Below are 26,817 nucleotides of genomic sequence, written 5' to 3'. Positions count from 1 at the left end.
TTGCCCATTTACTATGTTGTATCTTTACCAACACTTCATTCTCTAAGTACCACCGTTTTCCCCTCCACCAGTTGTTTTAGGGTTTTAGAGAAATTGGGGAAGATAGAAAAGCGAAAAAAAGATATGAGGCTGCTTTGGCAAGTAATGTAAAAGTAAACCCCAAGGGGTTCTACAGATATGTCAATAGCAAAAGGATAGTGAGGGATAAAATTGGTCCATTAGAGAGTCAGAGTGGACAGCTATGTGCTGAGCCGGAAGAAATGGGGGAGATATTAAACAATTTCTTTTCTTCGGTATTTACCGAGGAGAAGGATATTGAATTATGTGAGGTAAGCAAAACAAGTAGAGTAGTGATGGAAATTAGGAGGATTAAAGAAGAAGAGGTACGGACACTTTTGAAAAATATAAAAGTGGATAAGTCTCCAGGTCCTGATAGGATATTCCCTAGGACATTGAGGGAAGTTAGTGCAGAAATAGCAGGGGCTATGACGGAAATATTTCAAACGTCATTAGAAACGGGGATGGTGCCGGAAGATTGGCGCATTGCGCATGTTGTGCCTTTGTTTAAAAAAGGTTCTAAAAGTAAACCTAGCAATTATAGACCTATTAGTTTGACGTCTGTGGTGGGAAAATGAATGGAAAAGATACTTAGGGACAATATATATAATTATTTGGATAATCAAGGCCTGATTAGAAACAGTCAACATGGATTTGTGCCTGGAAGGTCATGGTTGACTAATCTTCTTGAATTTTTTGAAGAGGTTACCAGGGAAATTGATAAGGGCAAGGCTGTGGATGTTGTCTATATGGACTTCAGTAAGGCATTTGACAAGGTTCCACATGGAAGGTTGATTAAGAAGGTTAAATCGTTGGGTATTAATAGTGAGGTTGCAAGATGGATTCAACAATGGCTGAATGGGAGATACCAGAGGGTAACGGTTGACAATTGTATGTCAGGTTGGAGGCCAGTGTCTAGTGGAGTACCCCAAGGATCTGTGTTGGGTCCACTGTTGTTTGTCATTTACATTAATGATCTGGATGATGGTGTGGCAAATTGGATTAGTAAATATGCAGATGATACTAAGATAGGTGGAGTAGTTGATAGTGAGGTAGATTTTCAAAGTCTACAGAGAGACTTGGGCCTTTTGGAAGGGTGGGCTGAAAGATGGCAGGTGGAGTTTAATGCTGATAAATGTGAGGTGCTGCATTTTGGTAGGACAAATCAAAATAGGACGTACAGGGTAAATGGTAGGGAATTGAGGAATGCAGTGGAACAGAGGGATCTGGGAATAACTGTGCATTGTTCCCTGAAGGTGGAATCTCATGTGGATAGGGTGGTGAAGAAGGCGTTTGGTATGCTTGCCTTTATAAATCAGAGCATCGAGTATAGAAGTTGGGATGTAATGTTAAAATTGTACAGGGCATTGGTGAGGCCGAATCTGGAGTATGGTGTGCAGTTCTGGTCGCCAAATTATAGGAAGGATGTCGACAAAATGGAGAGGGTACAGAGGAGATTTACTAGAATGTTGCCTGGGTTTCAGCACTTAAGCTACAGAGAGAGGTTGAACAGGTTGGGTCTTTATTCTTTGGAGCGTAGAAGGTTGAGGGGGGACTTGATAGAGGTTTTTAAAATTTTGAGAGGGACGGACAGAGTTGACGTGGGTAGGCTTTTCCCTTTGAGAGTGGGGAAGATTCCAACAAGGGGACATAGCTTCAGAATTGAGGGACAAAGGTTTAGGGGTAACATGAGGGGGAACTTCTTTACTCAGAGGGTGGTGGCTGTATGGAATGGGCTTCCGGTGGAAGTGGTGGAGGCTGGCTCGATTTTATTATTTAAGAGTAAATTGGATAGGTATATGGATAAGAGGGGATTAGAGGGTTATGGTCTGAGTGCAGGTAGATGAGACTAGGTCAGGGAGAACGGTCGGCGTGGATTAGTAGGGCCGGACAGGCCTGTTTCCATGCTGTAGTTGTTATATGTTATATGTTATATATAAATCAGGAAACTGTAGGCCATTTCCCTAGCTTCTATAATTTGGAAAATACTGGAACCCATTATTAAGGAGGTATTAACAAGATATTTAGATAATTGTAAGACAATCAATCAGATTCATCATAGTTTTATTAAAGGGAAATGATTTTTTACCAATTTACTTGACTTCTTTGAAAATGTAAACAAAAATCTATAAAGGGGAAACAGTAGATGTGGTAGACATAAAATGCTGGAGTAACTCAGGGGGACAGGCAGCCTCTCTGGAGAGTAGGAATGGGTGATGTTTTGGGTTGAGACCCTTCTTCAGACTGATGTCAGGGGAGTGGGTGATATAGAGATAAAATGTAGTCGGAGACAGTAAGACTGGTCAGATAACTGGGAAGGAGCAGGGGATGGAGTAAGAGGGAAAGCAAGGGCTTCCTGAAGTTAGAGAAGAAAATGTTCTTACTGCTGGGGTATAAGTTACCCAAGCGAAATATGAGGTGCTGTTCCTCCAATTTGCGCTGGGCGTCAATCTGACAATGGAGGAGGCCCAGGACCGAAAAGTCAGTGTGGGAATGGGAGGGGGAGTTAAAGTGTTGAGTAACCGGGAAATCAGGTAGGTTTAGGCGGACTGAGCGGAGGTGTTCAGCGAATCAATTGCCGAGCCTAAGCTTGGTCTTGCCGATATACAGGAGTCCATACCTGGACTAGTGGATACAGTACATGAGGTTGGAGGAGGTGCAAGTGAACCTCTGCCTCACCTGAAAAGACTGTCGGGGTCCTTGGACGGAGACGAGGGGGGAGGTATAGGAATGTGTTGCATCTCCTGCGGTTGCAGGGGAAAGTACCTGGGGAGGGGGTGGTCTGGGTGGGAAGGGACGAGTTGACCAGGGAGTTGCAGAGGGAACAGTCTCTGTCCTGGGCCTCCTCCATTGTCAGAGTGAGGCCCAGCGCAAATTGGAAGAACAGCACCTCGTATTTCACTTGGGTAGCTTACAACCCAGAGGCATGAACATTGATTTCTCTAACTTCAAGTAGCCATTGATTTCTCTCTCTCTCCTTCCCCTCCCCTTCCCAGTTCTCTGACCAGTCTTACAGTCTCCGACTACATTTTATCTCTGTATCACCCACTCCCCTGACATCAGTCTGAAGAAGGGTCTCGGCCCGAAACATCACCCATTCCTTCTCTCCAGAGATGCTGCCTGTCCCGTTGAGTTACTCCTTTGTGTCTATCTTGAATTTAAACCTGCATCTGCAGTTCTTTCCTACACAGTAGATGTGGTATATTTGTCTCTCCAGAAGGTATTTGATAAAGTGCCATATTAAAGTTAACTGCACTAGATAACTACACACTAGCTACGGGTCAATGTATTGGCATGGATAGGAGAGCGATTAACAAACAGAGTTGGAACAAATGGATCATTTGATGATTGGCAAATTCTATAAAGTGCAGTGCCACAGGGATCATCTACAGCTCTACAATTACGATCTATATTATTGATTCAATGTAGTCACTAGGTTTTCTGATGATAGAAAAATGGGTGGACTAACAGGTTGTGAGAAGGAACAAAAAGCCTGAAAGTTAAGTAGGCAACAAGTTGCCAAATGGAGTGTAATGTGGGAAATGTGAAGTTTTCAACTGTGAAAGGAAGGATGAAAGCGTATGCAATTATTTAAATGGAATAACACTGCAGACTATTGCAGTGGAAATGAAGCTAAGGGCTCTAGTACATCAAATATTGAAGGTTAGAGTGCAGTGATTCAGAAAGCTAATGGATTGTTCGTCTTTATCACAAGGGACATGAAGCATGAAAGTTTATTTTGTAAAAGGTATATTTTAGGGAAGAATGTGTTTGTGCTGGAGGTCATAGTGTCATACAGCATGGAAACTGGCCCTTTGGAGCCCTGGGTAAGGGCCTCACAAGACACTGAAGAAGAGATGCAATTTCAAGTTCTTTTTAGAATTGGTGCTGTGAGATTGGGTTGATTGATTACAAATTATAGGTGGAACGGTTTAACAGAACTGGCTTCACTTTGAGGAAGAATGCAAGTGGGGCTCTGCCATGGAAATAATGCTAAAAAATCTGATGCAATATAATGTGATTAGATTTTGGATTGCCGGTGTTGACCACACAAAAGAGAATGGTCACGGCAATGCCTACTTTGTCCACAGCATCATATCATGTGGTCACAAAAGTGTTTTCTGCTGAAATGCCTTAGGTCATGAGCCTGAAAAGTGGGCAAGATTGGGACCACCCTGGTGGTACAGAAACACTGGGTGGCGCCATCAGCAGTTGCCTCGCCCAAAGTCTGTCTGTCCTCCCTTCTGTTTTTGTTATTTTAAGTATGTATTAAAAATGTGTTTTAGTGTTCCTCGGTTTGTTTTCTGTGGGGGGGAAGGGAATTGGGGGAGACTTTTTTCCAATCTCTTACCTCGACGGAGATGCGATTTTTTAACGTATCTCCTTCCCCACTGCAGCCTAACATCGTGGAGTTGGCGGCCTTTCCTAGAGACCGACCCGGCGCTCCAAGCCGCGGGAGTCTGCGAGACTTTAACATCGTGGAGCTTGCGATCCCTTTGCCGGGGTCAAAGCTCCAACCACGAGGCCTGTGGAGTTTAACATCGTGAAGCCCGCGCTCTCTGGTAAGAAGAGGCCGACTCGGAAGCTCCATGCTGCGGAGAGAGTTTCAACCACCCCGATGCAGGAGTTTTGATCACCCAGATAGGGGTGCGGACGCTTTGATTGCCCCGACTGCGGATGGCTTGACTGCCCCGACTGCAGGAGAACAAAGAGGAAGAAGTTTGAACTTTATTGCCTTCCATCACAGTGAGGAATGTGGAATCCACTGTGATGGATGTTTGTGGTAACTTTTATGTGGTTGTGTGTTTTGATGCTTTACACTTAGTATGGCTGTATGGTAACTCAAATTTCACTGTACCTTAATTGGTACATGTGACAATAAACTGACCTTGAAACCATGAAACCCTTGAAAGTGGCCACAGAGGGACTGCAAACACACAAAGCAGTCTTAGAAATGATTGATATAATCATCATTCAGTTAAGTTTAGTTTATTGTCACATGTACCGAGGTACAGTGAAAAGCTTTTGTCGTGTGCTAACCAGTCAGTGGAAAGACAGTAGATGGAGGTCCGTGACATGACAGTGATTATAACATTACAAGACATCTTTACATTTGTACTTAACTCTCTTGCGATAAAGACAAGCATACTATTTGGTTTCCTAATCACTTGCTGCACCCGTGCAATAACTTTCAATAATTTGTGTACACTCAGATCCATCCAAGAACAACATTTTTCACTCTCTTATCATTAAAATGACAATCCGCTTTTCTCTCTTTTAACCATTTAAGATGACCTAATATTTTTCCGCATTACATTCCGTTTGTCATTTCCTTGCAGATTTACGCAGCCTATCTGTATCTCCTTGAAGTGTCAATCTTCTTTAGAATCTTACTTTTCATCATACATTAAAATGGATAAATTATCAGCAAAAAGCATCCTGCTGGAGGAACTCAGCTGATCAATCTGTATCTGTGGAGGCAAAGGGATATTCGACATTTTGAGTCGAGACCCTAAAACAGCACACTACCCCTTTGCCTCCATAGATGCTGCCTGACTCACTAAGATCCTCTAGCAACTTGTTTTTTGTACTCGATGTCAGCATCTGTGGTCTCTTGTGTCTCCATGGATATACAGTCTACCCTCGTTATTACAGACTGCTTTCTCACAGATTTTGGTTATAGTGGACTGAGGCACCCATTTGTGGTGGCAGTTTACGGGCAGCATGCAGCGCAGTGCAGCAGAAAGGTGGCAGTGGGGAGAGAGCGAGCGGTAAAACACTCTTGAAGAAGGTTACATTGGGCATGGGTTTGCAGTGGCAAGGTCCCAGGGTGTTGGATGCAGATGCCATGCATGCCGCTGCCCTGGCAACATATGCCTCAGTCGCTTGGTAATGGCACGGCGCTCTTGTTGCACCGCCTCCCGTTTCTACCAGGTTACCCAATGAGCTGGCATCATGCGGTGTGCTTCCGGTTGCAGGAGCAGAGAGAGTGACTAGCATGAAAACGGCGTGAATACCGGGCCTGTTCCTGATACATCGCGTGTGGGGCTGGGGGCCCTGCGGCTCCCCATATACGAATTCCCCTGGTTCAACTCCGCCAACACCATGCTTCTTCCCACCCGGCCTTGGATTAAACTAATTAATATATACCCCCCCTTTACTCGGTTATAGCGGACAATCAGCAATAACAAACACCAGTCCTACCCCCTCCATGGTCTGTTATAATGAGGGTTACTGTACTATTACACATACCCTGATTCAAATCATAGAGATAGATTATGCACCAGTATTGATTTATATAGACAATAGACAATAGGTGCAGGCGTAGGCCATTCGGCCCTTCGAGCCAGCACCGCCATTCAAAGTGATCATGGCTGATCATTCACAATCAGTATCCCATTCCTGCCTTCTCCCCAAACCCCCTGACTCTGCTATCATTAAGAGCTCTATCTAACTCTCTCTTGAAAGCATCTAGAGAATTGGTCTCCACTGCCTTCTGAGGCAGAGAATTCCACAGATTTACAACTCTCTGAGTGAAAACGTTTTTCCTCATCTCCGTTCTAAATGGCCTACTCCTTATTCTTAAACTGTGGCCCCTGGTTCTGAACTCCCCCAACATTGGGAACATGTTTCCTGCCTCTAGCGTGTCCAATCCCTTAATAATCTTATATGTTTCAATAGGATCCCCTCTCATCCTTCTAAATTCCAGTGTATACAAGCCCAGTCGCTCCAGTCTTTCAACATGGGACAGTCCCGCCATTCCGGGAATTAACCTAGTGAACCTATGCTGGACTCCCTCAATAGCAAGAATGTCCTTCCTCAAATTTGGAGACAAAACCTGCACACAGTACTCGAGGTGTAGTCTCACTAGGGCCCTGTACAACTGCAGAATGACCTCTTTGTTCCTATACTCAACTCCTCTTGTCATGAAGGCCAACATGCCATCAGCTTTCTTTACTGCCTGCTGTACCTGGATGCTTACTTTCAGTGACTGATGAACATGGACACCCAGATCTCTTTGTACTTCTCCTTTCCCTAACTTGACACCATTCAGATAATAATCTGGCTTCCTGTCCTTACCACCAAAGTGGATAACCTCACATTTATCCACTTTAAACTGCATCTGCCATGCATCTGCCCACTCACACAACCTGTCCAAGTCACCCTGCATCCTCATAGCATCCTCCTCTCAGTTCACACTGCCACCCAGCTTTGTGTCATCTACAAATTTGCTAATGTTACTTTTAATCCCTTCATCTAAGTCATTAATGTATATTGCAAATAGCTGCATCGAGCCTTGCGGTACCCCACTAGTCACTGCCTGCCATTCTGAAAGGGACCCGTTAATCCCTACTCTTTGTTTCCTGTCTGCCAACCAATTTTCTATCCATGTCAGTACCCTACCCCCAATACCAATACAATTTGCATGGTACTCACAAATTAGCTGTCTGTTTATCTCTGCATACCAGTTAATCGATACATACCAGAATATTACCCTTGATCTCATTCTATAATCCCATTCTTATACATCGGTGAGACAAAATGCAGACAGGGCGATCGTTTCCCTGAACACATTCACTCAGTCTGCCCGGTCTACGTGATCTCCCAGTTGATAAACACTTTAACTCCCCTTCCCATTCCCACACTGACCTTAATCAAGTCAAGTTTATTTGTCACATACACATACACGATGTGCAGTGAAATGAAAGTGGCAATGCCTGTCCTATGCCTACTCTATTGTCAGTGTGAGGCCAAATGCAAATTGGAGGAACAGCACCTCATATTTTGCTTGGGCAGCTTACAACCCAGCGGTGTGAATCTTAATTTCTCTAACTTCAAGTAACCCATGAACCCCCTCTCTCTCCGTCCCTCCCCCACCCTGATCGTTGTACTAGTTTCACTGTTGTCCTGGTGAGTTTCATTGTCTGCAGAACTCGTTCTCGCCTAGCCCACAGCCAACAATGCTCACCTGGCCCACAGCCAACAGCCGCTTCCTTTATCACCGACTTTTATTTTTGCAAATATTTCAATCATGTGTTCTCTATCTCTCTACATCACCATCATGTCTCTCGTTTCCCTTTCCTCTGACTCTCGGTCTGAAGGGTCTCGACCTGAAACGTCACCCATTCCTTTTCTCCAGAGATGCTGTCTGACCCGCTGTGTTACTTCAACATTTTGTGTTTTAGCATCTGCAGTTCCTTGTGTCTTCCTTATTTTTATGTCAGGCTCGTCTCGTTGAGATTTCGAAATAGCGCAGCTGCCTTTCTTGAGCCGCTCGGGCTGCCGTCGCCATTCAAAGCCTTGCCAAAGGGGGAGTTTGTTTGGAATACAGTTCCGTACTTCCACCTCCCTTCCTCATCGTTCATGTTTCGGAGAAATTTCGCCTCAATCGCTGCTGTCAGTCGGTGCCTCAGGATCACAACCGTTCAGTCATCATGATTAAAGCTATTTTGATATTTAATAACCACGGCAAACCGCGTCTCTCCAAGTTCTACGAGCGCTATGTGAGTATCCAGTCCAATGCCGGCCAGGCGGGCGGCCGGACGCCCGGCGCCGCCACTGAGACGACCGTTTGCTTGCGGCTGCCGCGCGCCGCCCACCAGAACACTGACCCAGGACGCGCGCCCCCGGACACAGGGCTCGCGGGTTGCCTGTGGTCGTGGTCGTTGGCTTGCATCTGCCGCGCGCCGCCCGCCAGAACACTGACCCGGGCACAGGGCTCGCGGGTTGCTTCTGGCCGCCGCCGCTCGCTCAAGGCGGCCGTTGGCTTGCGGCTGCCGCGCGCCGCCCCTCACACCACTGACCCGGGGACACGCGCACAGGGCTCGCGCTCCAGACCACTCATCCACCGAGAAGTGTCCAGGGTGGCGCAGCACCACTTTAACAGAACAGCAGTCAAACCGGTATTCATACTTCGAGCTACTTGTGAATTCCAAAAATGTTTGTGGGTTTTTTTCTCGCAAGGTTCTGTACTTGCGGTGGAAGGTGACCTAGGAAGCTTTGGTTTGACCACACGTGGAATGCTGTACTATTTTGGCATCGCTCCATAGGAAAAATGTTGTACATTTGTAATGATCCCATGGCTCTTGACTGAAGTGTGTAGAAGAGATGACTTAAACAAGTAATTTGGGTTTATTTTACGACCTGTGGCATTTCAAAGCTCTCCCCTTATTCAATCTGTAACAATAACTGTCTTGGTTTAAAAGTGAGATCAACATGTTCTGAAAGTTGATGCACAATTGCTTCCAACATCTGATGCCTGTGAAGTTGATGAATTCGTTTAAAAACAAAACCTGCGTCAAATTTCAATTTATACCTCCAAAAACAGTAATTATTTGTTGTAATGTTTCTACGTGGTTCTTGCTCTCCAATATATCGACGTTTTAGATTAAAAAACAATGGTTTCCTAAGACACTAGTAATTCTCATTCTAAACATAGCACAAAAAGTAAGGAAATTTGTGTTTGGTAGATTATTTCTTTGTTGTAACAATGCTTCTTGGCAATAAATCTTATACCGTTGGAAAGCCTGTTTATTTCCCTTTTAAATGGTGCCACATTTGTAAGGAACATGCATTTGTGGGATGAGCAGCAGAGCTGAGTATGTGGGTTGCGCCCATGAAAAATTTGCCAAATCTTCTCTGCCAATGCCAAACAGCTTATTCTGCCATTGACTCTTGTTCGGTGTTGTTTGGTGGATTGGATGATTGAAGTCTGAAGAAACAAGACATATTGGCAATTTAACAATTTATTCATTTAATAAACAGGAGCCACAGTAGCGTGTGGAAGAACCATACACAGACACAACAGCCTGGCACCTCCTCCTCATGCTGGTCACCAGCCTGGTCACACACTGTTGTGGGATGGCATCCCATTCTTGTCAGCACCTGGGGGTACCAGAAGCTCAAAACAAGAGTCAATAGCAACAGCAGAATAAGCTGTTTGGCATTGGCAGAGAAGATTTGGCAAATTTTTCATGGGCGCAACCCATATACTCAGCTCTGCTGCTCATCCCACAAATGCATGTTCCTTACAAATGTGGCACCATTTAAAAGGGAAATAAACAGGCTTTCCAACGGTATAAGATTTATTGCCAAGAAGCATTGTTACAACAAAGAAAGAATCTACCAAACACAAATTTCCTTACTTTTTGTGCTATGTTTATAATTCTGTCTGAAGAAGGGTCTCGACCATTCCTTCTCTCCAAAGATGCTACCTGTCCCGCTGATTTACTCCAGCTTTTTGTGTCCATCTTTGGTTTAAACCAGCATCTCCAGTTTCTTCCTACACAGTAATTCTCATGTTGCAGCTACTGAATTAATAATGTGTACAGGTGCCTGAAATTTGACATCACCTGTGTGTAGAGGTTTTGAAAATATAATTAAAGAAAATACAGGGAGTATAAATATTTGACATCTTTATAAATACTGTATTTTGGAAAGACAATTTCTGTTTAAAGACTAATCTTTGGTTAGCTTTTTTAGATGGAAAAATAAATGGATGTTAGACACAAAAAGCTCGAGTAACTCAGTGGAACGGGCAGCATCTCTGGAGAGAAGGAAATGGGTGACGTGGGTCGAGACCCTTCTTCAGACCCTAACCGTCACCCATTGCTTCTCTCCAGAGATGCTGCCTGTCCCGCTGAGTTACTCCAGCTTTTTGTGTCTGTCTTCAGTTTAAACCAACATCTGCAGTTCCTTCCTACACAATAAATGGATGTTGATGGTTCATAAAGAATAGATCAGAAAGAGGCATTGAGTGCTTATGTATTCTCTGGATTTATTGAGATAGATTATCTGTGTCAAGATGATTTATGTACCTGAAATCCTAATTGTTTTTGAGTGCAGATAGTTTGTTGATAGGTTGTGTGGTATTGTGCAACGTATGAGTTTGAAACTAATTGTCTTTTCTGACACCTGTAAGGGATACGAACTTAGGAAATGAAAGTAGGTCAGCCACGTTCATGCTACACCATTCAGTATGATCATGGTTATTCTTTTAAAGCATCACTTCCATGTACTAATTCCATATCCCTGGATTCTTTTAACATCAGATTAATTAATCTATGTCTTGAATATGTTCTGAGATTGAGCTATCAGATCACTCTTGGGTGGAGAATTCCAAAGATTCACGACCATCTGTGTAACGCTTGCATCCCCTCTCTCTATGTCCCCCCCCCCCCACCCGAGTCGTACTAGATTTACTGTCATCCTTATGAATTTCATTGTCTATATAGCTCATTATCATCGAGCCCACAGCCAACAATGGACTGTTTCCTTGATCATCATTACTTTTTTTGTATATCTTTCATTCATTTGTTCTATAAACTGGCTGAAAAGCACAGTCAGGCAACATCATTGCTGATAGGGCGACCCTACCCGATGAGCTGAATGGCTTCTTGGCTCGCTTCGAGCAGAAGGCCAACAGGGCGGTGACACCTGGCCCTTCAAACTCCAAAGTGCTTCTCCCCAGGGTGACTGTAGCAGAGGTTAGATTGGCCTTCCTGAGGGTAAACCCATGAAAAGTAACTGGCCCAGATGGAGTTCCTGGTCGTGTCCTTAGTAGTTGCGTGGACCAGTTAGCGGGAGTATTTGCGGACATCTTTAATCTCTCCCTACTCCGTTCTGAAGTACCCCCTGCTTCAAGAAGACCACCATCGTCCCAGTGCCGAAGAAAAGCAAGACTTCACACCTGCACGACAACCGTCCAGTGGCCTTGACATCCACCATCATGAAATGTTTTGAGAAGCTAGTTATGGAACGCATTAAATTCAATCTACCCAGTGGTCTTGACTCACTGCAGTTTGTCTATCGCCACAACAGGTTCACAGACGATGCCATCGCCTTAATCCTACACTCATCCCTAGAACACCTGGAGAAGAGCGACACCTACTCCTATTCATAGACTACAGCTCTGCTTTTAATACCATTATACCATCCAAGCTTATTACCTAACTTGCAGGACTTGTAGTCGGCACTTATCTTTGCAACTGGATCCTCGACTTCTTGACCAACAGACCTCAAACAGAGAGGATAGGGGACAAATCATCCTCCACGATAATCTGTGATGAGGCTTGCAACCACGTGGACTAAATCCCAAACACGTATTGGTGACGTGAGTGTTATTTAACAATGCTTAAAAAGACAACTTCATCACTTTGAGAGTAGGCTACTTGGGTAGTAATTAGCTGAGTTTGATTTGTCTTTTTTGTCTACAGAACATACCTGAAGATATTTTTTCATAGTATCTGTGAGATATTATTACTTCAAATATACTAGAACAGCTTGGCGAGAAACAGGGTGAGGTCTGGAGTACGTCTTCTGTGCCATAGTTGGATCGTTACCCATCACATTGCTTTTGCTATATCCAATATCAGAATGTGTTTCTTAATATTACATGGATTGAATGGGCTAGAGACTTGTAGAGACTTGGGATAGTGGATATTTTGGGCAAAAGCTGAGATGGATCAACATTTCTGGCACAATAGGGTTGAAAAATATTCACACTCTTTCTCTGCCCCAGCATCAGTAAGGACGGGGAAATTCTTGATTTTCGGTATAATGTTAGAAAAGATGGACTTTTACAAAAACAGAAAATGCTGTAAGAACTCAGTGGGTCAAGCAGCATCTCTCGGAAGAGAAATGGTTAATATTTTGGGTCATTGACCCTTTATCAGAACGGATAATTTTTAGGTTTTTTTCTTGCCAGAAGTGGAGCTCTTGCCAAAGTTGTTTAATTTGTAATTGCTGATCAATTGTAATTTTGCATCTAACGCCTTGGGCTTTTCCATCTGTTCACTATAAGAAGTGTGAAACACTGGGATAACAATGGAAAAACTGTGGTAATTATTTTCAAATTGCACTGATACAATGGTGGATTGCTTTGGGTCGATACAAATGATTTAAGTTACGTATCATTGTACTCGTGCTTTCAACTTGCAACTCCATAAAGTATCTAGCATTATCTTTGTTCATCCTATGAAGAGGAATTTCTAATATGAAATACTCATCAGATCAGGCAATATCTGTAATGAAAAGTTGTTAATATTACACATTTTATTAAGAAAACAAAAGATGAGTTTAGAGTTTAATCCAAGCAAGTGTGTGAGGTGTTGCATTTTTGGAGGTTGAATGAAAGGGAAAAATATACAATTAGTGGCAAGATTCTTCACAGCACCGAAGTCCAGAGGAATCGAGATCCAAGTCCATAACTCCCTGAAAGTGACAACACAAGCAGATAGAGTAGTAAAGAAGGCATGTGGTATGCTCCTTTTCATTGAATGATGCATTGACTATGAGTCTTGATCTTTGTGGCCACAAGGAATGATGGGCGGGCCACAAGGAACGATAGGGCAGGCTATGCGGCCAGAATGATGGGCAGGTTACATGGCCACAAGGAATGACTGGTGGCCCCTGCTCTAACCCCAAGGTCTGGAGAACCAGAGAGGAGGATGGAGGGCGACGGTGTGAGCAACGGCCGATAAGAGAGTGAACCGGAGTCTTAACCTCCGCACCCTCGAGGTCGGCTGCGGGAGGTGCCCCGGGGCATAAAGGCTCAAGGTGATCGGGCGACGAGAGGGACAACAGTTCGCTGGACAAGCTGGATGGAAGCGACGGGTGTAGGCCCGGCAGCAGCCTGGAGCTCAGCTGATTCGGGGGCATCTCCAGAAGATCGGGCGCCTGGAACTGGTCAGAACCTTGAAAATGGCTCCAAAACCTGCCGACTTTCGCACGCAGTCACAGTGGACTATTTCTATACACTTTGTATTAATCGGGGATTCTGCTTAAGTATAGCGATACTTTATTGAACTGTATGTAAAAAAAAATTCATTGTACGTCTGTACATGTGATAATAAAGAACCATTGATCCAGAAGCGGAGGTGGTGGAGGCAAATATGATTGTGGGGTCTGAAGGGCTTTTAGATAGGCACGTGGACATGCAGGGAATGGAGGGATATAGATCATGTGCAGGCAGATGACATTAGTTTATCTTGACATTATGTTCTGCACAGACAGTGTGGACTGCAATGTTTGTACCTGTGCAATACTGTTTGTGTTTTAAATGCATAAGCCATTGCAAATAAAATCTTGAGTTGGGGTAGCAATGGGAACAGAGATTATGATTTGGAATTATTGTATTTGGCATTTAGTTGGAGGTTGGAATATGTTAAGGAACTAGCTGAAGGACACATAAAAAGTTATTGTGCTGAGGAAATGTGTGTTGACAAATGTGTTAGTTCTCTGAGAGTAAATATAGAGGAACCACTACATGCAGCAATTTGGATTTCCGGAAGACTTTTAATAATATGGAACATTTAAAAAAAAAACTCTTGTCCTGGGGGGGGGGGGATTAGCTAATGTGAAGAAAATCGGTCCGGACAAATCATTTTTAGGTTGGCAAATTGCAATTAGTGACGTGCTACAATGATCTGTACTATCACTGCAACCATTTACAATCTATATTTATGACTTGAATGAAAGGATGGAGTGTAGTGTTGCTAAATTAGTTGGCAATCCAAGAATGGGCAGGAAAACAATATGAGGTGTTTTCAAAGAGTCTTCAGAGAGATTTGTAATTAAGAGAGTGGGTGAAATTTTGGTGCATAAAATGGTTATCCATTATGATATGGAGAGCAGAACAATGCTTAAATGGAAAGCTGCAACATAGGGATAGGAGTGTCCTTCCTTGTAGGTGAAAGATATTTGGCTGGCACATAAAGTAGGTAAATAGGAAAGCAAATTGTATGTGTTAAAAGTATATAATACAAATTGATTGAAGTATTTGTATATAAAATGCCAATGTATTGTTGCTAAGACAAAGCTGGATTTTAAATATAGGCTTGTTCTCATTTCTGAGGATGTTCAGTTAAAGTTCTCCATGTTGATTCTCGGGACAGATAAATTGTCTTAAAAGGCAAGCTGGGTCAATGCAATTTGGAAGAATGAGAGGCAATATTATTGAAACATGAGATTTTGAGAGGCTTGACAGGATGAATATTGAGAGGATTGTTAGTTAGCCTCATAGAATAATTTAAAACCAGTGGCCTTAGTTCCAGAATAAGGGTTGTCTATTTCAAATCTAGATGAGGAAACATTTTGATGTTTGAGAATTTTAGAATTTGCCAAAGCTGAGATGGGTGGAATTTTCACTAAATCAGGTAAAGGCATGAAATTGGAACTGAAAGCAAGTTGGGATCAATCATGATATTGAATGACAGAGCAGGTTTAAGGTGCCTTGCGAGCTGCTGATTTCTTGCATTAATATGTCAAAGTACTTAACAAAAGAATGAGATGTTGTTGAAGTTCCACTGGAAACTTGTAGAAGTCAGAGGCCTGGGACATTAAACAATAGATAAGCAGAGAGCAATATATCTGCATGCAGAATGGAGGTGGGTTTTCAAACTGTCTCCTTTCCCCCCTCCCCCCCAAAGCTTGCATTTGTCCTCGGATGACAAAGCGATCCGCAAATACTGTTCTCTAAATTGAAAGGACTGCAAGAAAATTGTGATTCCACTACTGAGTGGATTGATGATGGCAGGGCGGTAGATATGATCTTCATAGACTTTAGCAAGGCCTTCAAGATTCCCGTATGGTTTGGTCTGGAATGTTGGATCACATTGGATCCAGGGTGAGCAAAATTGACTGGTGGTAGGAGTCTATGGAGGTTTCTTTTCCGATAGGGGACCTGTGACTATGATGTGCCACAGAGATTGGTGCTGGGTTCACTGTTTGCCAACTATGTTTGGTTTAGTTTATTATTGTCACATGTACTGAGGTACAGTGAAAAGCTTTTTTGTTGCCTACTATCCAGTCAGTAAAAAGACTATACATGATTACACAGTGTACAGATACAGACAGGATCAACGGTATAATGTTTAGTGCAAGGTAAGGTCCGAATAAAGATAGTTTAAAGGTCTCCAATGAGGTAGATGGGAGGTCAGGATGGCACACTAGTGAATGAGAGGATGGTTCAGTTGCCTGCTATTGGCTGGGAAGAAACTGTCCCTGAATCGGGAGGTATGTGTTTTCAAACTTCTGTATTTCTTGCCTGATGGGAGAGAGGAGAAGGAATGACCAAGGAGACTGGTCCTTGATTATGTTGGTGGCTTTGTCAAGGCTACGTGGTGTAGATGGAGTTATGGATCCCGATAAAATGCTTTCTACGAGCATCTGTAGAAGTTGGTGAGGTTGTTGGGACATGCCGAACTTCCTAAGCCTTCTAAGGAAGTAGAGGCATTTGCATGCTCTCTTGGCCATTGCTTCAATGTGGCTGGTCCAGGACAAATTGCTGGTGATATTTATTCCTAAGAACTTGAAGGTATCAGCCATCTCTATTTTGGCACCATCAGTGTATGTGTGTACTGCTTCGCTTCCTGAAGTTGATCACAATATCCTTTGTCTTAGACAATAGACAATAGGTGCAGGAGGAGGCCATTCGGCCCTTCGAGCCAGCACCGCCATTCAATGTGATCATGGCTGACATTGAGGGAGAAGTTGTTTTCTGGTCATCAGGTTACGAGGTTCTTAATCTCCTTCCTGTACACTGTATCATCATTATTTGATATCTGGGCCACTATGGTGGTGTTGTCTGCAAATTTGTAAAATTGAGTTGGATTGGCTGCACAGTCATGAGTGCATGAGGATTTGGCTGCACAGTCATGAGTGCATAAGGAGTATTGAAGGGGGCTGAGAACGCATTCATGCAGGGTGCTAGTGTTGAGGATTATTGTAGAGGATGATTTGTCACCTATCCTCACTGGTTGGGTCTGTTCGTCATGAACTCGAGAATCTAGTTGCAGAGGTGAGTGCTGATTTCGAGTTCCATGAGTTTGGAAATGAGCTTGGATGGAATAATGGTATTGAAAACAGAGTTGTACGGTATAAATAGGAGTCTGACATAGGGGTCTTTTTAACCAGGTATTTGGGGATGAGTGTAGGGCCAGGGAGATGGCATCGGCATCAGCGGAGCGTTAATGAGTTGAATGGGAATGTAGTTAGCATAGTTTGTAAGTTTGTGGATAACACCAAATTTGGTGAGACAGTGGACAGTAGATTAGGTTATCTGAGATTATAACAGGATCTGAATCAATAGGGAAAGTGGATCAAGGAATGGCGGATCAAACTTAACTTGGATAAGTGCAAACTATTGCATTTTGGCTTGCTAAACCAGAGCAGGACTTGCACAGTAAATGGCAGAGTTTTGGAGAATGTTGTAGAATAGAAGGACCCAGGACTACGTACATAGTCCCATGAACGTTGCAACAAGGTTAGATGGCATTTGGCACACTCTCCTTCATCGGTCAAGGCTTTGAGTATAAGAGTTGGGACGTCATGTTACATCTGTATGAGATGTTGATGGAGCCACACCTGGAGTATTGTGTGCAGTTCGAGTCGCCTAGCTATAGGAAGAATGAATGCCATTAGACTGGAAATGATTCAGAAAAGATTCACAAAGCAAAGTTGTTACCAGGACTGAAGGCACAGAAGAAGCTGTCTAGGCTGGTACATTTTCCCTGGAGCATTAGCGTCAGAGATTTTTTTTACGTTGTGTAGAATCATGGGGGGGAATGGATAAAGTCATATTTATGGAGGACATAGTATTTTTTCCAGGAGAGGGGAGTCAAACTAGAAAGCATAGCCTTTAGATTTAAGATTTGGGCAAAGATTTATAAGGGGCCTGGGAGACAACTTTTTTCATGCAGAGGGTTGTGAGAATATTGAAAAGGCTGCAGAGGAAGTTGTCAAGGCAGGTATAATATTATAATGTTTAAAAGACGTTCAGGCAGATACATGGATGGGGCTGGTTTAGAAGGATATGGATCAAATGCAGGTAAAAGAGGACTAGCTCAGGATAGGCAGCTTGGAGGTCATGGATGAGTTCAACTGAAGGCCATGTTTGCATACTGTTTAAGAACATGGAACAGTATAGCACAGGAACAGGCTCGTCAGCCCATATCAGCTGCTGAACATGATACTAAATTAAACTAATCTTTTCTGCCTACACGTGATCCATATCCCTTCATTTGCTGCAGATCTAACATTTGCTGTGCCTATCTAGAAGCTTAAACACCACAATCGTATCTAATTCCACCACCAACTTGACAGTTTGTTCCAGGTACCCAAGCACTCCCTCTCTGTATTTCAAAAAAACTTACTCCGCACATCTCCTTTAAACTTTTCCTCTCAGATCTTCAAGCTATTCTTCGACATTTTAACATTGGGGGAAAAAGGTTCTGACTGTCTTAATATATTGACACCCTGAAGAATCCTCTCCAATCGCTTCCCTACCACTGACGGGGGGCCTCGCCAACCTATAGTGTCCTAGATTATCTCTACTTCCCTTCTTAATGGAGCAATTTTGGCTATTCTCTAGTCCGCTGGGACCGTACCAATGGCTAACAAGGATACAAAGATCATTGTCTCTTACCTCTCTTAATAGATTCCATCATACCCTGGGCATTTATCCACCTTGATGCTCCTCAAAACACCCATCACCTCTATCAGCTTGATCTCAAACTGCCCGTGCATATTAACATTAATCTCACTATCCTCCATGTCCTTCCCCTTGGTGAATACAGATGCAAAAGTACCAGTCCAGTACCTCCGACAAAGTACTAAATGGGGGTAAGGCAACATTATTAGATTGGAGCTATGAAGAGAAATTGGGACATCCTCTGACATCACGCATAAGTTCACTTCTTTAGCCTTGAGTGATCCTACCTTCACATTTGTTGACCTCTTGGGATTTTCTCTAATCCGACTTGCTAATGACATTTCATGCTCCCTTCTGGCTCTCTAATTATCTGCTTGAGTTCCTCCCTTCTTGCTTTATATTCCTCAAAGTCCCTGTCTGATTTCATCTTCATAAACCTTGCATAAGCTTTTTATTTTCTATTCACTGGTATTTACTAGTTCTCTGGTCATCCAGATTCCCTTATCTTGCCGACTAGATGGGCCAAATGGCCTAATTCTACTCCTATAACTTGTGAACTTGTGAATTTATCTTCTTCCTTTCTGGAACTTGCGGTCCTGAACTCTGATCAGCTTGTCTTTAAACAACTCCCACATGTCAGTGAATTTATCCAACTCCCAATTTCTGCTGCTCCCAATTTCCCTCCCTAGCTCTTGTTTATTAATATTGTTATGTGCCTCACCCCCATTTATCAATTTCCCCCAATGCCCAAACTTATCATTCATAAATGTCTTAACACTTATCATCACGTTTCTTAAAATGCTCCTTCACAGAAGCATCAGTCACCTGGCTAGGCTTGTTTCCCAATACAAAGTCCAGTATGATTCCTCCTCAAGTTGGACCATCCGCATACGGTTTCAGGAAATCCCCTTTATGCCACTCACAAATTCTGTGGCATCAATGCTTTTTTAAAAAAGGTAGTCCCAGTTAATATTGGAGAAGTTAAAGTTGCCCATTACGGCAATCATGATGCTTTTACATTTTTTTCTCTTTCCCTCCCTATATTTCCAGCTAGCTTTTGCAAGGCTATTAGAGTGAATGCATCATTCTTATTTTTTAGCATTACTCATATTTCCTCTGTGTTTCAACCTTGCATTTTGTTCTCTATGACAATGAAGTACTATTTGGGGTCCGAGGTAGCATGATACTGTGATCACATTGAATGGCGGTGCTGGCTCGAAGGGCCGAATGGCCTACTCCTGCACCTATTGTCTATTGTCTGCCTTGAATGTTTCAGCATTTTGTTTGTTTTTTCAACCGGGTTTCCAAAGTCAGTATTATTTTACTTTGCATTATAGCTTTTATTATGCTCCTTTGTTTATTGTTACCCATCGTAAAATTATAATTGTGGCTTATAGGATAATTGAACTATTTTTGGAAATTTGCATCTCAAGAGTTTGTCGTGTGCGACAACTTTAGCACAAAAGTTGCTCTCAAACTGTAAGTAAGTTAAGTTGAATAAATAAGTTAATATAAGTGATTGATCAGTACAATCAATTTTGAAATTGTTTAGTTTTGGTCGAGTCCTTCGAACTTAAGTTATCCTGTTAATTTGAATATTCCTAAAGATGTGGTTAGTTATTTGTTGTCATATCATGCGAACTGGATATATTTTGTATTATTTCTACTATATTGTTTACACAAAATGTAAAGTTTTAAAAAAAATTGACAAGATCAGTGCAATGATTTGTTTGGGATCTTGAGAGGAAGATTTCAAATTACTACATTGGATTATATCGCACATTTGTGATGAGACTTGTAACAAGAATAGTATTAAAGTAATTGCATGAAGATTTGGTTTGCACAAAATGTAGATGTCCATTATAAGTTTGAAGTTTTATAGCCTTCATCAATAAAGTCCCAACCAAGCTCATTAACAAACCACTGGATCAAGGTGCCAGCAACTGAATAGACAATAGGTGCAGGAGGAGGCTATTCGGCCCTTCGAGCAACCCCTGACTCTGCTATCCTTAAGAGCTCTATCCAGCTCTCTCTTGAATGCATGCAGAGAATTGGCCTCCACTGCCTTCTGAGGCAGAGAATTCCACAGATTCACAACTCTCTGACTGAAAAAGTTTTTCCTCATCTCAGTTCTAAATGGCCTACCCCTTTTCTTAAACTGTGGCCCCTTGTTCTGGACTCCCCCAACATTGGGAACATGTTTTCTGACTCTAACGTGTCCAAACCCTTAATAATCTTATACGTTTCGATAAGATCTCCTCTCATCCTTCTAAATTCCAGTGTATACAAGCCTAGTTGCTCCAGTCTTTCAACATATGCTAGTCCCGCCATTCCGGGAATTAATCTAGTAAACCTACGCTGCACGCCCTCAATAGCAAGAATATCCTTCCTCAAATTTGGAGACCAAAACTGCACACAGTACTCACTGTGCGGTCTCACTAGGGCCCTGTACACTGCAGAAGGACCTCTTTGCTCCTATACTCAACTCCTCTTGTTATGAAGGCCAACATTCCTCGGATGTAGTCCAGTTTACCTCACAAACCAGTCTCCCCACCCCCCCCCACCATCATAGCCGAATTTCACACTGCCTCCAGAAAGCGGCCAACCTAATCAAGGACCATTTTCACCCCATTCATTACCTCTGCCCCCCTCTCCTGTTGGACGGAAGATACAAAGGCTACCAGATTCAGCTTCTTCTCTGCTGTTATCACACTACTGAATCCTTTAAGCTAGGGTGTAGTCTAGATCTTTCAACCTATCTCATTGTGGACCCTACATTTTTTAAATCTGCACTTTTTATCTGCACAAGGTGCTGGAGTAATTTAGCGAGTCAGGTGGCATACCTGGAAAGCATGGATAAGTAGTTTAATCTCTGACGGGTCCCGACCTGAAACATCATGTTCTGCAGGGATTCTGCCTGACTTGCTGACTTACTCCAGCACTTTGTATCTAATTTTGTAAATCAGCATCTGTAGTTCCTTGTTTCTACACTGATATTTTTATTTTTGCACCACCTGTGATTAAAAATAAATAAATAAATAGGTGCAAGAGGAGGCCATTTGGCCCTTCGAGCCAGCACCGCCATTCATTTTGATCATGGCTGATCATCCACAATCAGTAACCTGTGCCTGCCTTCTCCCCATATCCCTTGATTCCACTAGCCCCTAGAGTATCTAAATCTCTTTTAAATTCATCCAGTGAATTGGCTTCCACTGCCTTCTGTGGCAGAGAATTCCACAAATTCACAACTCTCTGGGTGAAAAAGTTTCTTCTCACCTCAGTTTTAAATGGCTTCCTCTTTATTCTTAGACTGTGGTCCCTGGTTCTGGACTCTCCCAACATTGGGAACATTTTTCCTGCATCTAGCTTGTTCAGTCCTTTCATAATTTTATACGTCTCTATAAGATCCCCTCTCATCCTTCTAAACTCCAGTGAATACAAGCACAGTCTTTCCAATCCTTCCTCATATGACAGTCCCGCCATCCCAGGGATTAACCTCGTGAACCTACGCTGCACTGCCTCAATAACAAGGACGTCCTTCCTCAAATTATACTGAAATCTTCTTGTTATGAAGGCCAACATGCCATTAGCTTTCTTCACTGCCTGCTGTACCTGTACGCTTACCTTCAGTGACTGAAGGTAAGTGTGCACCCAGGTCTCGTTGTACTTCCCCTTTACCTAACCTGACACCATTGAGATAATAATCTGCCTCCTTATTTTTGCCGCCATAGTGGATAACTTCACATTTATCTACATTATACTGCATCTGCCATGCATCTGCCCACTCCCTCAACCAGTCCAAGTCACCCTGCAACCTCTTAGCATCCTCTTCGCAGTTCACACTGCCACCCAGCTTTGTGTCATCTGCAATCTTGATCGTGTTACTTCTAATTCCATCATCCAAATCATTAATATATATTGTAATAGTTGCGGCCCCAGAACTGCGTCTTGCGGCACTCCACTCGCCACTGCCTGCCATTCTGAAAAGGACCCGTTTATTCCTACTCTTTGCTTCCTGTCTGCCAACCAATTCTTTATCCATGTCAATATCCTACCCCCAATACCATGTGCTCTAATTTTGCTCACCAATCTCCTGTGTGGGATCTCTTCAAAGGCTTTCTGAAAGTCTGGATACACTACATCCACTGGCTCTCCTTCATGCATTTTACTTGTCACATCCTCAAAAAAAAATCCAGAAGATTAGTCAAGCAGGATTTCCCCTTCATAAATCAATGCTGTTATTACCTCTTTAATAATTGACTCCAGCATCTTCCACACCACCGATGTCAGGCTAACTGGTCTATAAGTCCCCATTTTCTTTCTCGCTCCTTTCTTGAAAAGTGAGATAACATTAGCTACCCTCCAATCCACAGGAACTGATCCTGAATCTTTTGAACATTTGAAAATGATCACCAATGCATCCACGATTTCTAGAGCCACCTCCTTGGGATGCAGACCATCAGGCCCTGGGGATTAATCAGCCTTCAGACCCATCAGTATACGCAATACTATTTCTTGCCTAATGCAAATTTATTTCAGTTCCTCTGTCTCCATACATCCTCTGTCCTCTAGTACATCTGGGAGATTGTGTCTTCCTTAGTGGAGACAGATCCGAACTACCTGTTCCGAAGTTCAACTCTTCTGGCATTTCCTTGTTACCCATAATAATTTCACCCATTTCTGCCTTCAAGGGACTCACATTTGTCTTTACTAATCTTTTTCTCTTAACATTCCTAAAGAAGCTTTTAATGTCCTTTATATTCTTGGCCAGCTTCCACTCGTACTTCATCTTTTCAGCCCATATTGGCCTTTTTGTTACCTTCTGTTATCCTTTAAAGGTTGCCCAATCTTCTGGCTTCCTGCTACTCTTTGCAATGTTATACATCTTTTCTTTTAGTTTTATTCCATCCCTAACTTCCTTTATCAGCCACGGTTGCCTCTTACTCCCCTTAGAATCTTTCTTCCTCTTTGGAATGAATATTGAAATCCCCCATAACCACAGTGGCATTACATTTGGTACATGCCAGTTTTAACTCCTGCTGCAATTTACACCCTATAATCTGGGCCTGTAGATTACTCCCGTTAGTGTTTTCTGACCGTTACAATTCCTCAACTCTATCCACAGTGACTCCACATCGTCAGTCCCTATGTCACCCCTCGGAAGGGACTGAATTTCATCCCTCACCAACAGAGCTACCCCACCTCCTCTGCCCACCTGCCCATCTTTTCTGTAGGATGTATATCCCTGAATGTTCAGGTCCCAGTTCTCCTGCAGCCACGTCGCTGTAATCCCCACAATGTCATATCTTCCAATCTCTAACTGAGCCTCAAGCTCATCCACTTTATGTCTTATACTTCGTGCATTCATATATAATACTTTTAGTCCATTATTCATCTCAACTTTCACATCGGTTCCTATTACACTTGGCCATACTCTCCTATCCCTTCGTGAGCTTGAGCTTTCTGTCCCGTTAATTCTGTGGTCTTTCTTAACTTTTCCTATACTCTTTCTCTTAACTCCATCCTTATCTATCCCATTTGACCCCCCCCCCCCACTATTTAGTTTAACACCACCCGTGTAGCAGTGGCAAACCTGTCTTCCAGAATGCTGGTCCCCCACCTGTTGTGATGCATCCCATTCCTTTTGCACAATTTACCCTTACCCCAAAATAGATCCCAGTGATCTATGAATCTAAATCCCTGCCCCCTGCACCAGCTCCTCAGCCACACATTCAGATCCCCCTATCTTCCTGTTCCTGCCCTCACCCGCACGAGGAACTGGAAGCAAACCGGAAATAACCACCCTGGAGGTCGTGCTTTTCAGCCTTCTTTCGAGCTCTCTAAAGTCATGCTGCAGAATATCTTTGCACTTCTTCCCAATGTCGTTTGTGCCGACATGCACTACCACTTCTGGCTGCTCACCTTCACCCTTGAGGATGCTTTGCACTCGGTCCGTGACGTCCTGGATCCTGGTAGGAGTCCCCTACTACCATGGCTGTGCCTGACTCGGTCTCTTCGGCTTTGCCTCAGTGCCACCTTTTGCCTTGCAGACTTGTCCACCGCTCAGACTGGCAGTGTCATCTGTCCCGACAGCTTCCAAGAGGTGAACCTGTTTTCAAGAGGTACATCTCCCGGGGTCTCTTGTACTCCAAGCTTCCTTCCCTTCCTCACTGTCACCCACCTTCTCTTTTCCAGTACCTTCGGTTTAACAATCTCGCTGTAGGTCTTGTCCAGGATCATCTCGTTTTTTTGGATGATCCTCGAGGTCATCCAGTTGCCTCTCCAGTTCCCCAACACAGTCCTTCCGGAGCTGAACCTGGACACACTTTCCCCATTTGTAGCAGCCAGAGGCACCAGCGGCGTCCCTGACCTCCCACATCCTGCAAACATCACACTGACTCAGCTTACCAGTCATTTCCTTACAGCGTCTCACCCTCTCCAACTTTTGGTCTTATCTCGTCCCTCAGCCTCCTCGCCGAACACTTGCACTTCCTTTGACAAGGCACTTCCCTCGACAAGGCCACTCCCGACAGGCTGCTCCACTGCTCATCCAATCCCCGCACTCACTCCTTCACCTGCCGCTCCTCTGCCGACCTTGAAGGTATGTGTTGTAGGCTGGTCCCGACCGGTTTTTAAACTCCCGCTCCTGTAAAACAAAATTTTGTTTGAATTGCTTTTACATGTATGTGCATTATATCATTTGACTCAGACAGTGTGTAAACAAAGCTGTATCTCAGTACGTGTAATAACAATATATCAATACCAATTTATCTCAATGGTGTTAAGTTAGGTAAGGGGGAGGTGCAGTGAGACCTGGGTGTCCTTATACACCAGTCACTGAAAGTTGGTGTGCAGGTACAGCAGGCAGTGAAGAAAGCTTGGCCTTCATAATGAGAGGATTTCAGTATAGGAATAAAGAGGTTCTTTTGCAGTTGTATAGGGCCCTGGTAAGACCGCATCTGGAGCATTGTGTACAGTTTTGGTCTCCTAATTTGAGGAAGGATATCCTTGTAATTGAGGCAGTGCAGCGTAGGTTCACGAGATTGATCCCTGGGATGGCGGGACTGTCATATAAGGAAAGATTGGAAAGACTAGGCTTGTATTCACTGGAGTTTAGAAGGATGAGAGGGGACCTTATAGAAACAAATAAAATTATAAAAGGATTGGACAAGCTAGATGCAGGACAAAGGTTCCCAATGTTGGGGGAGTCCAGAACCAGGGGCCACAGTCTTAGAATAAAGGGGAGGCCATTTAAAACCGAGGTGAGAAGGAACTTTTTCACCCAGAGAGTTGTGAATTTGTGGAATTCTCTGCCACAGAGGGCAGTGGAAGCCAAATCACTGGATGGATTTAAGAGAGAGTTAGATAGAGCTCTAGAGGCTAGTGGAATCAAGGGATACGGGGAGAAGGCAGGCACGGGTTACTGATTGTGGACGATCAGCCATGATCACAATGAATGGTGGTGCTGGCTCGAAGGGCCGAATGGTCTCCTCCGGCACCTATTTTCTATGTTTCTATGAAGCCTTTTGAGCCATTTCAGTACATTTTAGGGCGAAATTAGTACGAATGCTAATAAACATCTAGTTGATTATTGAATTGGTAACCTTTTCTTAGCAATATTGCAGAAAAATGGATCAACTCTTCAGTGATATATTTAGGTTGTGTGATTGATATGAGATTGGGAATTACTTCCATTAGTTATAGTTGGAACTAATGGAAGTTCCATTGGACAAAATGTCATTGATTTTGGTAATGGGAAAATTTGTTTGTGAATTTGAGGCAAAATTCAAGAAATATTTTGTATTAAAGCTTATTGAAAAGTCTCAGCAATATTGGTAGGAGTCTATTAAGCAAGCCTACTGACAGTGTTTGCGTACCAGAAGTATTCTGAGGATCAAATTTACAGATTTTATTTTTGTTTAGCCAGCGTTGATAGTTTATTAATGGGCAAAAACATTTTATCTAAACCAATATATTGATTGCCAGTCACACCTTATTCTATTGTGTATTTTATAGAACAAATGATGTACAGTGACCTTGCCTCTTTTTTTCCCACCACCTTCAATTCTTGTTTATAGGTGATACCAATAAATTGACTTACATTTTCTGTTTACGGAGACTTCAAATCCATGGTAGTGAATAATGTATTGTTTGGACTATAATTTGTCCGAGGTGTTGGTCATAAAATGGATGTAAAAGTTTCAACGTAATAAGCCATTAGATCTACTGTATAAGTTATAAGCAGAAGCAATTGAAAATCATGTTCCCTTTCAAACGTCCTGTGCGTTTTGTTTTTCTCCCTCCCTCCAATATGCTTCAATGCCGAACTG

The 26,817-nt window shown here is 43.1% G+C and overlaps 1 protein-coding gene across 2 annotated transcripts in view; it reads left to right on the top strand.

Annotated features, from left to right (window-relative positions):
- The first annotated feature begins 8,336 nt into the window (after positions 1-8,336).
- The window catches only part of ap3s1 (adaptor related protein complex 3 subunit sigma 1), a 59,025-nt gene continuing 40,544 nt past the window's right edge, over positions 8,337-26,817 (top strand). Inside the window, exon 1 of one of the 2 annotated variants that reach the window (XM_078396317.1) lies at positions 8,337-8,561. In XM_078396317.1, the coding sequence (XP_078252443.1) occupies positions 8,493-8,561 (69 nt within the window). In that variant the 5' untranslated portion in view covers positions 8,337-8,492. The remainder of the gene's footprint in view (positions 8,562-26,817) is intronic. The other variant, XM_078396318.1, reaches the window with a different exon arrangement.

This window comes from Rhinoraja longicauda, chromosome 3 (assembly GCF_053455715.1).
Source record: "Rhinoraja longicauda isolate Sanriku21f chromosome 3, sRhiLon1.1, whole genome shotgun sequence".
In the NCBI taxonomy this organism is placed as follows: Eukaryota; Metazoa; Chordata; class Chondrichthyes; order Rajiformes; family Arhynchobatidae; genus Rhinoraja; species Rhinoraja longicauda.
Note: the sequence above shows the minus strand (reverse complement) of the source record. Positions and strands in the feature narration are given on the sequence as shown.